This window comes from Zophobas morio, unplaced genomic scaffold (assembly GCF_036711695.1).
Source record: "Zophobas morio isolate AGI-343-1 ecotype UQ-CSIRO unplaced genomic scaffold, CSIRO_AGI_Zmor_V1 ptg000016l, whole genome shotgun sequence".
NCBI lineage: Eukaryota > Metazoa > Arthropoda > Insecta > Coleoptera > Tenebrionidae > Zophobas > Zophobas morio.
In genome coordinates this window covers 6,567,397-6,584,046 of record NW_026972121.1, presented here as the reverse complement: position 1 = coordinate 6,584,046, position 16,650 = coordinate 6,567,397, and the positions used below count along the sequence as shown (strand labels likewise).

The window sequence follows — 16,650 nt, the reverse complement described above, 5'->3', positions numbered from 1 at the left end:
TTTATTTACTTATCTAGACGGGTAACGAACAATGAAAACTAAAAATCATAGAAAGTACAAAAACTATAAGTATCTATCGAGATTAAAAAATCCGAAGTATGTATAAGTTCAAGGTTGTAAGCTTTATCGGAATTTTGTTAATAATAATGAGCTGAAGTGGCACTTGAACATTTAAAATACCCTGCACACATCTCAAAGTGCGCCAATATTACGGAAGTACGAGTCACTTTTTCGGTAAATTTATTAAATAATAACAACATTCCAGCGGAAATGGCCTATTCAAGTACCCTTTGTTGCGATTATTGATGAAATTTGTATTTGTCGCGTGTTTTCAGTGGTGAAACTATCAGCTGGACTTTGGAATTATCACGAGTATTATTTTTGGCCATATCTGCAAGCACATGGACGAGATTTGATCGATTGTTGTGATTAAACACTTGATGTAAGTGTCGGGGGCAAAGTCCACGTTAAGATAGGTCCGAAAGCTTCCAAAAGTGGTTTCTCTGTTGCGTTTTTAGAACTGGAGCAGGATCACGACATGAGTTACACTAAAAGTATTGATTAATGGTCTCATTCTTTCTCTGATTTAATTTCCTTTATCTTTTGTGGATCTTCCTTCATTACACTTTTTTAGTATTTGCATTTATATACATTTCTTGACGAAGTGGCTCAAAAAAATTAATGAATGAGTCAATTTATTTTATTGATTAAATCAGGAACGGCTCACTCCATTTTCCCAGAAAATTTTGGAAATACAATACTGTTATTTCCCAATTTCCATTTTACACTAAAAATATAAGTCAGTAATGGAGAAAGGAGGTGGGGGCCCCGCCCACCCACCCTTTTTTTTAGAGGATATATCATTTACCAAATTCAGTCGAATTCGAAAGGAATCCAAAAAAAAACGTAAATAATACGAGAGAATGCAACACCATCCGAAAGAATTTGAAAAAATCCAAAATTATCCTAAAGAATTAGACAGAATCCGAAATAATACCTAAGGAATTCTAAAGAACACGAAAGAATCCGAAAAAATCCAAAATCAGAGAGAGATTCCGATCAAATTCCGAGAAAATCTGAGAGAATTTTTGGAAAAAAATCAAAATTATGAAACATTTTCCAATTTAAATTTAAATCTGCAAAACGGAATGCTTTGAAATCTTGCAGATATTTTAAGCTTTTCGTAAGTATGGTAAATTTTTTATCAAAATGTATTTGCTCATCCCCCCCAAAAAAATGATGACGTCACCTCAAAATTTCGGTCCCAGCAACTCCATGAAATATTTTTTCCATTTCTGTATACCAATTTTTTCGCTTAAGTTTTGTCTAGTTTTATTAATGTAATATCACACCCCTTTCTCTGATTTAATTTCCTTTATCTTTTGTCGGTCTTCCTTCCTTACACTTTTTTAGTATTTGCATTTATTTCTATATATTTCTTGACGAAGTGGCTCAAAAAAATTAATGAATGAGTCAATTTATTTTATTGATTAAATCAGGAACGGCTCACTCCATTTTCCCAGAAAATTTTGGAAATACAATACTGTTAATTCTCAATTTCCATTTTACACTAAAAAAATAAGTCAGTGAAGTGGAGAAAGGAGGTGGGCGGGGCTAAATTTAGCTTTTTTCTAGTTTTATGTACAGTCCTATATTAGCAAGGTTAGCCCCGCCCACCCACCCTTTTTTTTTTAGAGGATATATCATTTACCAAATTCAGTCGAGTTCGAAAGGAATCCAAAAAAAAAACTGAAATAATACGAGAGAATGCAACACCATCCGAAAGAATTTGAAAAAATCCGAAATTATCCTAAAGAATTAGACAGAATCCGAAATAATACATAAGGAATTCTAGAGAACACAAAAGAATCCGAAAAAATCCAAAATCAGAGAGAGATTCCGATCAAATTCCGAGAAAATCTGAGAGAATTTTTGGAAAAAAAAATCTAAATTATGAAATATTTTCCAATTTAAATTTAAATCTGCAAAACGGAATGCTTTGAAATCTTGCAGATATTTTAAACTTTTCATAAGTATGGTAATTTTTTTATCAAAATGTATTTGCTCATCCCCCCAAAAAAATTTATGACGTCACCTCAAAATTTCGGTCTCAGCAACTCCATGAAATATTTTTTCCATCTCTGTATCCCAATTTTTTCGCTTAAGGTTTGTTTAGTTTTATTAATGTAATATCACACTTCTTTTTCTGATTTAATTTCCTTTATCTTTTGTGGGTCTTCCTTCATTACACTTTTTTAGTATTTGCATATATTTCTATATATTTCTTGACGAAATGGCTCAAAAAAATTAATGGATGAGTCAATTTATTTTATTGATTAAATCAGGAACGGCTCACTCCATTTTCACAGAAAATTTGGAAATACAATACTGTTATTTCTCAATTTCCATTTTACACTAAAAAAATAAGTCAGTGAAATGGAGAAAGGAGGTGGGCGGGGCTAAATTTAGCTTTTTTCTAGTTTTATGTACAGTCCTATATTAGCAAGGTTAGCCCCGCCCACCCACCCTTTTTTTTTTAGAGGATATATCATTTACCAAATTCAGTCGAGTTCGAAAGGAATCCAAAAAAAAAACTGAAATAATACGAGAGAATGCAACACCATCCGAAAGAATTTGAAAAAATCCGAAATTATCCTAAAGAATTAGACAGAATCCGAAATAATACATAAGGAATTCTAGAGAACACAAAAGAATCCGAAAAAATCCAAAATCAGAGAGAGATTCCGATCAAATTCCGAGAAAATCTGAGAGAATTTTTGGAAAAAAAAATCTAAATTATGAAATATTTTCCAATTTAAATTTAAATCTGCAAAACGGAATGCTTTGAAATCTTGCAGATATTTTAAACTTTTCATAAGTATGGTAATTTTTTTATCAAAATGTATTTGCTCATCCCCCCAAAAAAATTTATGACGTCACCTCAAAATTTCGGTCTCAGCAACTCCATGAAATATTTTTTCCATCTCTGTATCCCAATTTTTTCGCTTAAGGTTTGTTTAGTTTTATTAATGTAATATCACACTTCTTTTTCTGATTTAATTTCCTTTATCTTTTGTGGGTCTTTCTTCATTACACTTTTTTAGTACAGTATAACTTCTATAATCCGAACCCACGATTATCCGAACATCCAGTAATCCGAACAGAGACTAGTTGAAGTCGATGTCTGTTTAATCCAAACAAAACTCTGCAATCCGAACTAAACTTGAAAACATGCACCTATTGAATTTTCTGAAATTTTAAAAAATTGCGATATTTCAAATGCACTGAATTAATTAACTAATTTTGGAAAAAAGGTTGAATTTATCGAAGAAATGAGGCTGGAAATGGCTTCTACGGCCCGAAATCTACAAGAAAAAGTGTTTAGTTAAATTTCGAAAATCGTCATAAATGGGTCGAAATTTGTATGAGGAAAAATTTCATTTTTGAAATGGTGATCTAAAAATTCTGAAAAACTTCAGGGTTATGTATCCCAAGCTGCTGATTCCAAAAATATAGCGAGTTTATGGTCACGGAGCAACATTTTCGGAAGAATCGCTATTATTTGCGAATTTTTGATAATTTCAAAAAATTTCGATATTCCAACGTTCGGTTCTGGAAAAACGGTTACACTTATCAAAGAAACGATGCCAGAAGTCAGTTCTAGAGCTCGAAATCTACAAGAGAATGTATTTAGTTAAGTTTCGAAAATGTCAAAATTTGGCCGAAATTTGAAGAAGGGTGACCACTGAAAAAATTTCACTTTTAAAAAAGTTGCGAAAAAATTCAGAGACGTGGATATCGACATGCTGATTTTAAAAATGTAGAATGTTGATGGTCACGGCGCAACATTTTCGGAAGAATCGCTATTATTTGCGAATTTTTGAAAATTTCAAAAAATTTCGATATTCCAACGTTCGGTTCTGGAAAAACGGTTACACTTATCAAAGAAACGATGCCAGAAGTCAGTTCTAGAGCTCGAAATCTACAAGAGAATGTATTTAGTTAAGTTTCGAAAATGTCAAAATTTGGCCGAAATTTGAAGAAGTGGGACCACTGAAAGAATTTCACTTTTAAAAAAGTTGCGAAAAAATTCAGAGACGTGGATATAGACATGCATTAAATCGGATTATCGAGGTTCTACTGTATTTGCATTTAATGCATTTAAAATGTCAAAATTTGACTGAATTTTGAAGAAGGGGGGACCATTGAAAGAAATTTCACTTTAAAAAAAGTTGTCTAAAAATTGCGAAAAAATTCAGAGACGTAGATCTCGATATGCTGATTCCAAAAGTATAGTGTGTTTATGGTCACGGAGCAACATTTTTGACAGAATCGGTACGAAATGTGAATTTTTGAAAATTTCTGAAAATTTCGATCGAAGTCAGTTCTAGAGCTTGAAATCTACAAGAGAATGTATTTTCCCCAATTAAATCGGATTATCGAGGTTCTACTCTATTTGCATTTAAATATTTCTATATATTTCTTGACGAAATGGCTCAAAAAAATTAATGAATGAGTCAATTTATTTTATTGATTAAATGAGGAACGGTTCACTCCACTTTCCCAGAAAATTTTGAAAATACAATACCGTTATTTTTTAATATCCATTTTACACTAAATAAAATAAGTCAGTAAAATGGAGAAAGGAGGTGGGCGGGGCTAAATTTAGCGTTTTTCTAGTTTTATGTTCAGTCCTATATTAGCAAGTTTTAGCCCCGCCCACCACCCTTTTTTTCTTAGAGGATATGTCATTTACCAAAATCAGTCTTGTCTTAGCAGATACTAGCCCCGCCCTCACACGCTGTTCTCATTCTAAAGATTTTATTTCTCTTCAATTGAGATCCACCTTTCATTCACTAGACAAATTCAGAGAGGATAGGGGAGAATCCGAAAAAATACAAAAGAATCCGAGAAGAATACGAGAGAATGCAACACAATCCGAAAGAATTTGAAAAATCCGAAATTATCCGAAAGAATTAGACAGAATCCGAAAAACCCTAAAATCAGAAAAAGATTCCAATCAAATTCCGAGAAAATCTGAGAAAATCCGGAAGAATACGACGAATCTAAGAGGATACGAAAGGAACCGGCCAAATTCGTATAGGATCGGAAAGAATCCGGAATAATCTTACGAATTTAGGAGGCATATAAAAAAGCCCGAAAGAATTTGAAAAAATCTGGATGAATGCGAAGAATCCAAGGAAATCTTACAAGAATCAGAGAGAATTCGAAAGTAATTCTGAAGAATTCAACAGAATCCGAAAAAATACGCAAACAATCAGAAAGAATACGAAGAGAGTCCTAAAAGAATCCCAAAGAATGTAAGAGAATCCGGAAGAATACAAGAGAATTTGAAAGAATCCGACAGATTCTGTAAGTTACCGAGCAAGAATGCGACAATTGGAGAGAATTTGACACTTAAATAATATGCAAAGTATGTGAACGAATACGACAAAATCCGAATAAATTCGTGATCCGAGAGAATTCGAAAGAATGGAAGAAAATATAAAAGACTTCACCAAATTTCGAGAGAGTCGGGAAGAATCCGAAAGAAATGGAAAAAGTGTGCAGAAGTATTCGAAAGAGTCTGAGTGAATCTGAGAATTCGGAAATAATTCGAAAGAATTCCACATAATGATATATTATAATATACAAAGAGTTCAAAATAATACGAGAGAATCCGAAAAAATCCAAGTCCCGAGAGTTTCCGAAAGAATATTAAGATAATCTAAAAAGAATCTCAAAGAATACACGATAATATGAGACAATTAGACCAAATTCTGAAAGGATTAGAAAGAATCCGGAAGAATCCTAAAGAATCAGCGAATATACAAAAGAATCCGAAACAGTTTGGAAGAATCCGGATGAATCCGAAAGAATCCAAGAAAATTGACAGAATCCGGAAGAAGTTTAACTTTAATAAAGAATCTTTTAAAAGCACGCAATTGAGATCCACCTTTCATTCGAACTAGATAAAATGAATCACCGAAATGGAGGCGGGGTGGGTGGGCGGGGTGAATTATATGTTCTTTTGTAAAGTAAGAATGGGAAGTAATAGAACGAAGGGTGCTAAAACAAGCGTTAATCATAACTTATTTACTACATTTATTTCTTATTTCAGAAGAAAAAAATGAGATAACGGGTGGGTGGGCGGTACTAAGTGTAACTTTTTCCTACAGAACCTTTAAGAAGCAAGCATTATCCCCGCCCACCCACCCACTCTCCATTCCAATGATTACCCTTAATATTGTTCAGTCATTTACCAAAAGCAGACTTATTTTAACAAATACTAGCTTATGACCACCCGCCCCCTATATTCTTATGGGGTATGTAACTTGCCACAAACAGTCTTATCTTAGCAAGTACTAGACTGCACCAATCCAAATTCATATACGTCCTTGCAAAAACATTGATGAGGTCATCACAAAATTTTGTATTGGAAAAACTCACTTGAAACAAACGCATAGCACGTTTCATTATATTTACTTCAATATTACATACATATCTTTATTTTAACTTATAAGGGTTATCATAAAAAAATTAAATTCGCAAAATCAAAAAGGGCGAGCCAAGTTCCGTCGAAGTAACTTTAAACCATTTTTTTTTAGAACTGGAATAGGATCACGACATAGGTCGCCACGGCAGCTACCATCTGAAAGCACCCATTTTTACAAATCTCGCAAAAGACGTACGTACCAAATGGCAGAAGGTTTCGTCGAGTTTGAAAAAATTTCTGGCTGTGAAATGTAACTTGTGGTTGAGCAACCTGAGCGAAATAAGTTCGAGGCTACGCACTGTTTTCAAGTCCACGTTCATTGTTTTGTGATATCGATTCCAGACGTCGTGTACGAACTCAGCTGTTTGGTTTGCCTAGAAAAAAATCTAAAAAAGTGACAATAAAAAAATGTTTAGATATACTTCGTTCTGTGTGCTGCTATACATTCGAACCATCAACGAAAACCATAAGAAATAAATGAGTGTATTGACGGCAGTAAACACTAGTGCTGTTATTGTGATTGTAGTCTCCACCCATAAATTATGCATCAAGACGTAGACAGCGTCGATGACAGACACTAGCCAAGTTATCATTGAACTAATAGTAACAATGTCGAAAAGTTTGTTAAAGTCGGTGGCCAAAGAAACTAAGTCACCGTGGTGAAGAGTCAGTTCGTCAGTTCTACACAACATGCTGTATATTTCTTGTTGATTCAAATTTACCAGATCTCTGACAGCGCGTCTTTCTAGTTCCTTGTTAATTTTGATAAACTCCAAACGAATGGATTTCAAAATCTCGTCTAAAAATAAGTGAGCACAGAGGCCTATTGTGGATGGCATAAAATAATATACACTAGAAACCAAAAAATCAGGAAAAATTATAACATAGACAAAGTGTAGAACTGCTATTACGAAAATGCAAATTTTCGACAGTTGTTTTCATTATTTTGTGCCTCATACGATTTTGTTTTGACTGCATTTAATTTTAAAAGTAAAATTTGGAGCTTATTGCTTCGTAGTGTTAAGATCAGCAGTGATGCTAAAGTTAACGGAATATCTATGATAGATATTATGGCATCTACTTTGTCTGGTGTTGAATCAGCTGTACTGATATAAAGGGACAACCATGAGTAACAACAGTAGCTATAAAGAACTAGAACTGGTGTACAGTAAAGACGATAAACATAGGAATAGAAGGATTTTGGGGGAACATTACACGAAAACTGAATAACACCATACAGACGAAAGAATGTTCTCAGCAACAGTGGAATATCTTCTACCAGACACATCAATAATACATATAATTAGAGTGAGAGTATCTGTGTCGTATGAGTTAGAGTAAAAGTATTGATTAATTGTCTCATACTGAATTAGGTTACTTTATGAAAGGTACTTTAATTATTAATGTTAGATGTTTACGGTCGTTGAAGCTTAATGTAGGAGAAATGATTACACTCTCATATTACTTCAATCAATCAAGTTTTATTTGTGTTCCTTAGATATTTATCGTTGTGCCTAGAATTTCTTATTTCTCCTCTACCATCCTGCTTCTGTGTATCAAAGTCTCTACAGAGCTCCTGCCACATCTGTTTTCCTTGACTTTACTCAGCTCCACTTTGTAATTTTCGTATTTTTGTTTTATTTCAGTCGTTTCTTGGTTTCTTATACCTTTTATCCATTTTTTGCTCGTTCCCAGCAACTCCACGAAATATTTTTTCCATTTCTGTATCCCAATTTTTTCGCTTAAGGTTTCTCTAGTTTTATTAATGTAATATCACACTTCTTTCTCTGACTTAATTTCCTTTATCTTTTGTGGGTCCTCCTTCATTAGTTCATTACACTTTTTTAGTATTTGCATTTATTTCTATACATTTCTTGACGAAGTGGCTCAAAAAAATTAATGAATGAGTCAATTTATTTTACTGATTAAATCAGGATCGGCTCCCATTTTCCCAGAAAATTTTGGAAATACAATACTGTTATTTCTCAATTTCCATTTTACACAAAAAAAATAAGTCAGTGAAATGGAGAAATGAGGTGGGCGGAGCTAAATTTAGCTTTTTTCTAGTTTTATGTACAGTCCTATATTAGCAAGGTTAGCCCCGCCCACCCACCCTTTTTTTTTTAGAGGATATATCGTTTACCAAATTCAGTCGAGTTCGAAAGAAATAAAAAAAAAAACCGAAATAATACGAGAAAATGCAACACCATCCGAAAGAATTTGAAAAAATCCGAAATTATCCTAAAGAATTAGACAGAATCCGAAATAATACATAAGGAGTTCTAAAGAACACAAAAGAATCCGAAAAAATCCAAAATCAGAGAGAGATTCCGATCAAATTCCGAGAAAATCTGAGAGAATTTTTGGAAAAAAAATCTAAATTATGAAACATTTTCCAATTTAAATTTAAATCTGCAAAACGGAATGCTTTGAAATTTTGCAGATATTTTAAACTTTTCATAAGTATGGTAAATTTTTTATCAAAATGTATTTGCTCATCCCCCCAAAAAAATTGATGACGTCACCTCAAAATTTCCGTCCCAGCAACTCCATGAAATATTTTTTCCATTTCTGTATCGCAATTTTTTCGCTTAAGATTTGTCTAGTTTTATTAATGTAATATCACACTTCTTTCTCTGATTTAATTTCCTTTATCTTTTGTGGGTCTTCCTTCATTACAATTTTTTGTATTTGCATTTATTTCTATATATTTCTTGACGAAATGGATCATAAAAATTAATGAATGAGTCAATTTATTTTATTGATTAAATCAGGAACGGCTCACTCCATTTTCCCAGAAAATTTTGGAAATACAATACTGTTATTTCTCAATTTCCATTTTACACTAAAAAAATAAGTCAATGAAATGGAGAAAGGAGGTGGGAGGACTAAATTTAGCTTTTTTCTAGTTTTATGTACAGTCCTATATTAGCAAGGATAGCCCCGCTCACCCACCCTTTTTTTTTTTAGAGAACATATCATTTACCAAATTCAGTCAAGTTCGAAAGGAATCCAAAAAAAAAAACGTAAATAATACGAGAGAATGCAACACCATCCGAAAGAATTCGAAAAAATCCAAAATTATCCTAAAGAATTAGACAGAATCCGAAATAATACATGAGGAATTCTAAAGAACACAAAAGAATCCGAAAAGATCCAAAATCACAAAGAGATTCCGATCAAATTCCGAGAAAATCTGAGAGAATTTTTGGAAAAAAAATCAAAATTATGAAACATTTTCCAATTTAAATTTAAATCTGCAAAGCGGAATGCTTTGAAATCTTTCAGATATTTTAAACTTTTCATAAGTATGGTAAATTTTTTATCAAAATGTATTTGCTCATCCCCCAAAAAAATTGATGACGTCAGCTCAAAATTTCGGTCCCAGCAACTCCATGAAATATTTTTTCCATTTCTGTGTCCCAATTTTTCCGTTTAAGGTTTGTCTAGTTTTATTAATGTAATATCACACTTCTTTCTCTGATTTAATTTCCTTTATCTTTTGTGGGTCTTCCTTCATTACACTTTTTTAGTATTTGCATTTATTTCTATATATTTCTTGACGAAGTGGCTCAAAAAAATTAATGAATGAGTCAATTTATTTTATTGATTAAATCAGGAACGGCTCACTCCATTTTTCCAGAAAATTTTGGAAATACAATACTGTTATTTCTCAATTTCCATTTTACACTAAAAAAATAAGTCAGTGAAATGAAGAAACGAGGTGGGCGGGGATAAATTTAACTTTTTCCTAGTTTTATGTGCAGTCCTATATTAGCAAGGTTAGCCCCGCCCACCCACCCTTTTTTTTTAGAGGATATATCATATACCAAATTCAGTCGAATTCGAAAGAAACCCAAAAAAAAAAATGGAAATAATGCGAGAGAATGCAACACCATCCGAAAGAATTTGAAAAAATCCGAAATTGTCCTAAAGAATTAGACAGAATCCGAAATAATACACAAGGAATTCTAAAGAACACAAAAGAATCCGAAAAAATCCAAAATCAGAAAGAGATTCCGATCAAATTCCGAGAAAATGTGAGAGAACATTTGGAAAAAAAATTAAAATTATGAAACATTTTCCAATTTAAATTTAAATCTGCAAAACGGAATGCTTTGAAATCTTGCAGATATTTTAAACTTTTCATAAGTATGGTAAATTTTTTATCAAAATGTATTTGCTCATCCCCCCAAAAAAATTGATGACGTCACATCAAAATTTCAGTCCCAGCAAATCCATGAAATATTTTTTCCATTTCTGTATCCCAATTTTTTCGCTTAAGGTTTCTCTAGTTTTATTAATGTAATATCACTCTTCTTTCTCTGATTTAATTTCCTTTATCTATTGTGGATCTTCCTTCATTACACTTTTTTAGTATTTGCATTTATATACATTTCTTGACGAAGTGGCTCAAAAAAATTAATGAATGAGACAATTTATTTTATTGATTAAATCAGGAACGGCTCACTCCATTTTCCTAGAAAATTTTGGAAATACAATACTGTTATTTCTCAATTTCCATTTTACACTAAATAAAATAAGTCAGTGAAATAGAGAAAGCAGGTGGGCGGGGCTAAATTTAGCTTTTTTCTAGTTTTATGTACAGTCCTATATTAGCAAGGTTAGCCCCGCCCACCCACCCTTTTTTTTAGAAAATATATCGTTTACCAAATTCAGTCGAGTTCGAAAGGAATAAAAAAAAAACGGAAATAATACGAGAAAATGCAACACCATCCGAAAGAATTTGAAAAAATCCGAAATTATCCTAAAGAATTAGACAGAATCCGAAATAATACATAAGGGATTCTAAAGAACACAAAAGAATCCGAAAAAATTAAAAATCAGAAAGAGATTCCGATCAAATTCCGAGAAAATCTGAGAGAATTTTTGGAAAAAAAATCAAAATTATGAAACATTTTCCAATTTAAATTTAAATCTGCAAAACGGAATGCTTTGAAATCTTGCAGATATTTTAAACTTTTCATAAGTATGATAATTTTTTTATCAAAATGTATTTGCTCATCCTCCCAAAAAAATGGATGACGTCAACTCAAAATTTCGGTCCCAGCAACTCCATGAAATATTTTTTCCATCTCTGTATCCCAATTTTTTCGCTTAAGGTTTGTCTAGTTTTATTAATGTAATATCACACTTCTTTCTCTGATTTAATTTCCTTTATCTTTTGTGGGTCTTCGTTCATTACACTTTTTTAGTATTTGCATTTATTTCTATATATTTCTTGACGAAATGTCTCAAAAAAATTATTGAATGAGTCAGTTTATTTTATTGATTAAATCAGGAACGGCTCACTCCATTTTCCCAGAAAATTTTGAAAATACAATACTGTTATTTCTCAATTTCCATTTTACACTAAAAAAAGTAAGTCAGTGAAATGGAGAAAGAAGGTGGGCGGGGCTAAATTTATCTTTTTCTAGTTTTATGTACAGCCTTATATTAGCAAGGTTAGCCCCGCCCACCCACCCTTTTTTTTAGAGGATATATCATTTACCAAGTTCAGTCGAGTTCGAAAGAAATAAAAAAAAAACGGAAATAATACGAGAGAATGCAACACCATCCGAAAGAATTTGAAAAAATCCGAAATTATCCTAAAGAATTAGACAGAATCCGAAATAATACATAAGGGATTCTAAAGAACACAAAAGAATCCGAAAAAATCCAAAATCAGAGAGAGATTCCGATCAAATTCCGAGAAAATCTGAGAGAATTTTTGGAAAAAAAATCTAAATTATGAAACATTTTCCAATTTAAATTTAAATCTGCAAAACGGAATGCTTTGAAATCTTGCAGATATTTTAAACTTTTCATAAGTATGGTAAATTTTTTATCAAAATGTATTTGCTCATCCCCCAAAAAAATAGATGACGTCACCTCAAAATTTCGGTCCCAGCAACTCCATGAAATATTTTTTCCATCTCTGTATCCCAATTTTTTCGCTTAAGGTTTCTCTAGTTTTATTAATGTAATATCACGCTTCTTTCTCTGATTTAATTTCCTTTATCTTTTGTGGGTCTTCCTTCATTACACTTTTTTAGGACAGTATAACCTCTATAATCCGAACCCACGATTATCCGAACATCCAGTAATCCGAACAGAGACTAGTTGGAGTCGATGTCTGTTTAATCCGAACAAAACTCTGCAATCCGAACTAAACTTGAAAACATGCACCTATTGAATTTTCTGAAATTTTTAAAAATTGCGAAATTTCAAATGCACTGAATTAATTAACTAATTCTGGAAAAAAGTTTGAAGTTATCGAAGAAATGAGGCTGGAAGTGGCTTCTACGGCCCGAAATCTACAAGAAAAAGTGTTTAGTTAAATTTCGAAAATCGTCATAAATGGGTCGAAATTTGTATGAGGAAAAATTTCATTTTTGAAATGGTTATCTAAATATTCTGAAAAACTTCAGGGTTATGTATCCCAAGCTGCTGATTCCAAAACTATAGCGAGTTTATGGTCACGGAGCAACATTTTCGAAAGAATCGGTACGAAACGCGAATTTTTGAAAATTTTGATATTTTTGAACGTTCGATTCCGGAAAAACGGTTGCAGTTATCAAAGAAACGATGCCAGAAGTGAGTTCTAGTGCTCAAAATCTACAAGAAAATGTGTTTAGTTATGTTTCGAAAATGTCAAAATTTGACCGAATTTTGAAGAAGGGGGGACCATTGAAAAAAATTTCACTTTAAAAAAAGTTGTCTAAAAATTGCGAAAAAATTCAGAGACGTAGATCTCGATATGCTGATTCCAAAAATATAGTGTGTTTATGGTCACGGAGCAACATTTTCAACAGAATCGGTACGAAATGTGAATTTTTGAAAATTTCTGAAAATTTCGATATTTCAACGGTCGATTCTGGAAAAACGGTTGCACTAATCAATGAAACGAGGCCGGAAGTGAGTTCTAGAGCTCGAAATCTACAAGAAAATGTGTTTAGTTAAGTTTCGAAAATGTCAAATTTTGGCCGAAATTTGAAGAAGGAAAATTTTCACTTTAAAAAAAAGTTGTCTAAAAATTGAGAAAAAATTCAGAGACGTAGACCTCGAATTGCTGATTCCACAAATATAGTGTGTTTATGGTCACGGAGCAACATTTTCGAAAGAATCGATACAAAATGCGAATGTTTGAATATTTCTGAAAATTTCGTTATTTTAACGTTCGATTCTGGAAAAACGGTTGCATTAATCAATTAAACGAAGCCGGAAGTGAGTTCTAGAGCTCGAAATCTACAAGAAAATGTGTTTCGTTAAGTTTCGAAAATGTGAAAATTTGGCCGAAATTTGAAGAATCCCAAAGAATGTAAGAGAATCCGGAAGAATACAAGAGAATTTGAAAGAATCCACAAATTATGTAAGTTACCGAGCAAGAATGCGACAATAATTGGAGAGAATTTGACACTTAAATAATATGCAAAGAATGTGAACGAATACGACAAAATTCGAATAAATTCGTGATCCGAGAGAATTCGAAAGAATGGAAGAAAATATAAAAGACTCGACCGAATTTCGAGAGAGTCGGGGAGAATCCGAAAGAAGTGGAAAAAGTGTGCAGCAGTATTCGAAAGAGTCTGAGTGAATCTGAGAATTCGAAAATAATTTGAAAAAATTCGACATAATGATATAATATAATATACAAAGAGTTCAAAATAATACGAGAGAATTCGAAAAAATCCAAGTCCCAAGAGTTTCCGAAAGAATATGAAGAAAATCTGAAAAGAATCTCAAAGAATACACGATAATATGAGACAATTAGACCAAATTCTGAAAGGATCCGGGAGAATCCTAACAAATCAGCGAATATACAAAAGAATCCAGGACAGTTTGGAAGAATCCGGATGAATCCGAAAGAATCCAAGAAAATTGACAGAATCCGGAAAAAGTTTCACTTTAATACAGAATCTTTTAAAAGCACCCAATTGAGATCCACCTTTCATTCGAACTAGACAAAATGAATCACCGAAATTGAGGCGGGGCGGGTGGGCGGGGTGAATTATATGTTCTTTTGTAAAGTAAGAATGGGAAGTAATAGAACGAAGGGTGCTAAAACAAGCGTTAATCATAACTTATTTACTACATTTATTTCTTATTTCTGAAGAAAAAAATGAGACAACGGGTGGGTGGGCGGTACTAAGTGTAACTTTTTCCTACAGAATCTTTAAGAAGCAAGAATTATCCCCGCCCACCCACCCACTCTACATTCCAATGATTACTCTTAATTTTGTTCAGCCATTTACCAAAAGCAGATTTATTTTAACAAATACTAGCTTATGACCACCCGCCCTCTATATTCTTATGGGGTATGTAATTTGCCACAAACAGTCTTATCTTAGCAAGTACTACACTGCACCAATCCAAATTCATATACGTCCTTGCAAAAATATTGATGGGCTCAACACAAAATTCTATATTGGAAAAACTCACTTGAAACAAACGCATAACACGTTTCTTTATATTTACTTCAATATTACATACATATCTTTATTTTAACTTATAAGGGTTATCATAAAAAAATTAAATTCGCAAAATCAAAAAGGGCGAGCCAAGTTTCGTCGAAGTAAACTTTGAACCATTTTTTTTTTAGAACTGGAATAGGATCACGACGTAGGTCGCCACGGCAGCTACCATCTGAAAGCACCCATTTTTACAAATCTCGAAAAAGACGTACGTACCAAATGGCAGAAAGTTTCGTCGAGTTTGAAAAAATTTCTGGCTGTGAAATGTAACTTGTGGTTGAGCAACCTGAGCGAAATAAGTTCGAGGCTACGCACTGTTTTCAAGTCCACGTTTATTTTTTTGTGATATCGATTCCAGACGTCGTGTACGAACTCAGCTGTTTGGTTTGCCTAGAAAAAAAATCTTACAAAAGTGACAATAAAAAAATGTTTAGAGGTACTTCGTTCTGTGTGCTGCTGTACATTCGAACCATCAACGAAAACCACAAGAAACAAATAATTATATTTACAGCTGTAAACACTAGTGATGTTATTGTGGTTGTAGTTTCCACCCATAAATTATGCATGAGGAAGTAGACAGCGTCGATGACAGAAACTAGCCAAATTATCATTGAATTAATAGTAATAATGTCGAAAAGTTTGTTAAAGTCGGTGACCAAAGAAACTAAATCATTGTGGTGAAGAGTGAGTTGGTCAGTTCTACACAACATGCTGTATATTTCTTGTTGATTTACATTTACTAGATCTTGGACAGCGCGTCTTCCTAGTTCTTTGTTAATTTTGGTAAATTCCAAACGAATGGATTTCAAAATCTCGTCTAGAAATAAGTGATCACAGAGACCGATTATAGATGGCATGAAATAATATACACTAGCAACAAAAAAATCAGGAAAACATATAATATAGAGGATGTGTAGAAATGCTGTTACAGAAATGCACATTTTTAGCCAATTTTTTTCGTCATCTTGTGCTTCATACGACTTTGCTTTAGTTGTATTTAATTTTAAAAGTAAAATTTGCAGCTGATTGCTTCGTAGTGTCAAGATCAGCAGTGATGCTAAAGTTAACGGGATATCTATGATAGATATTATAACATCTACTTTGTCTGGTGTTGAATCAGCTTTACTGATATACGAGGACAACCATGAGTAACAGCTATAACTATAAAGAACTAGAACTGGTGTACAGTAAAGACGATAAACATAGGAAAAAAAGGATTTTGGGGGAACATTACACGAAAACTGAATCACACCATACAGACGAAATATTGTTCTCAGCCAGAGTGGAATATCTTCTACAAGACACATCGATAATATAATTAGAGTGAGAGTAAACGTGTCGTATGAACAACAGTAAAGTATTGATTAACTGTCTTTTACTGAATTAGGTTGCTTTATGGAAAGTACTAGTTATTAATTTAGATGTTTACTATCGTTGTCAATTAATGTACTTTTATTACGTCTAATTATACAACTTTTAAAATAATCATTTATAGATATTTCGTGCTACAATAATCTGTGTACCATACAACAAAATTTTAGAAACATTCACACAGTCTTCTAGAACTGGAACAGAATCACGACATAGGTCGCTATTGCAGCTATCATCTGAAACCACACACATCGTTACAAATCTTGACGAAGGCATACCTACCATATGGCAGAAAGTCTCATCGAGTTT

General features: G+C 32.8%; 2 protein-coding genes across 2 annotated transcripts in view; one reads left to right on the top strand and one right to left on the bottom strand.

Annotated features, from left to right (window-relative positions):
* LOC135129687 (uncharacterized) overlaps positions 1 to 16,650 on the top strand; it is a 284,314-nt gene that overhangs the window by 24,291 nt on the left and 243,373 nt on the right. The gene's annotated exons all lie outside the window — the stretch shown is intronic.
* LOC135129414 (uncharacterized) lies at positions 6,605 to 8,081 on the bottom strand. The gene is made up of 4 exons (XM_064056564.1): positions 8,036 to 8,081; positions 6,919 to 7,295; positions 6,697 to 6,870; positions 6,605 to 6,652 (listed from the first exon to the last, which is right to left on the bottom strand). Exons 1-4 carry the CDS (start codon positions 8,079 to 8,081, stop codon positions 6,605 to 6,607), a joined length of 645 nt encoding a protein of 214 aa, XP_063912634.1.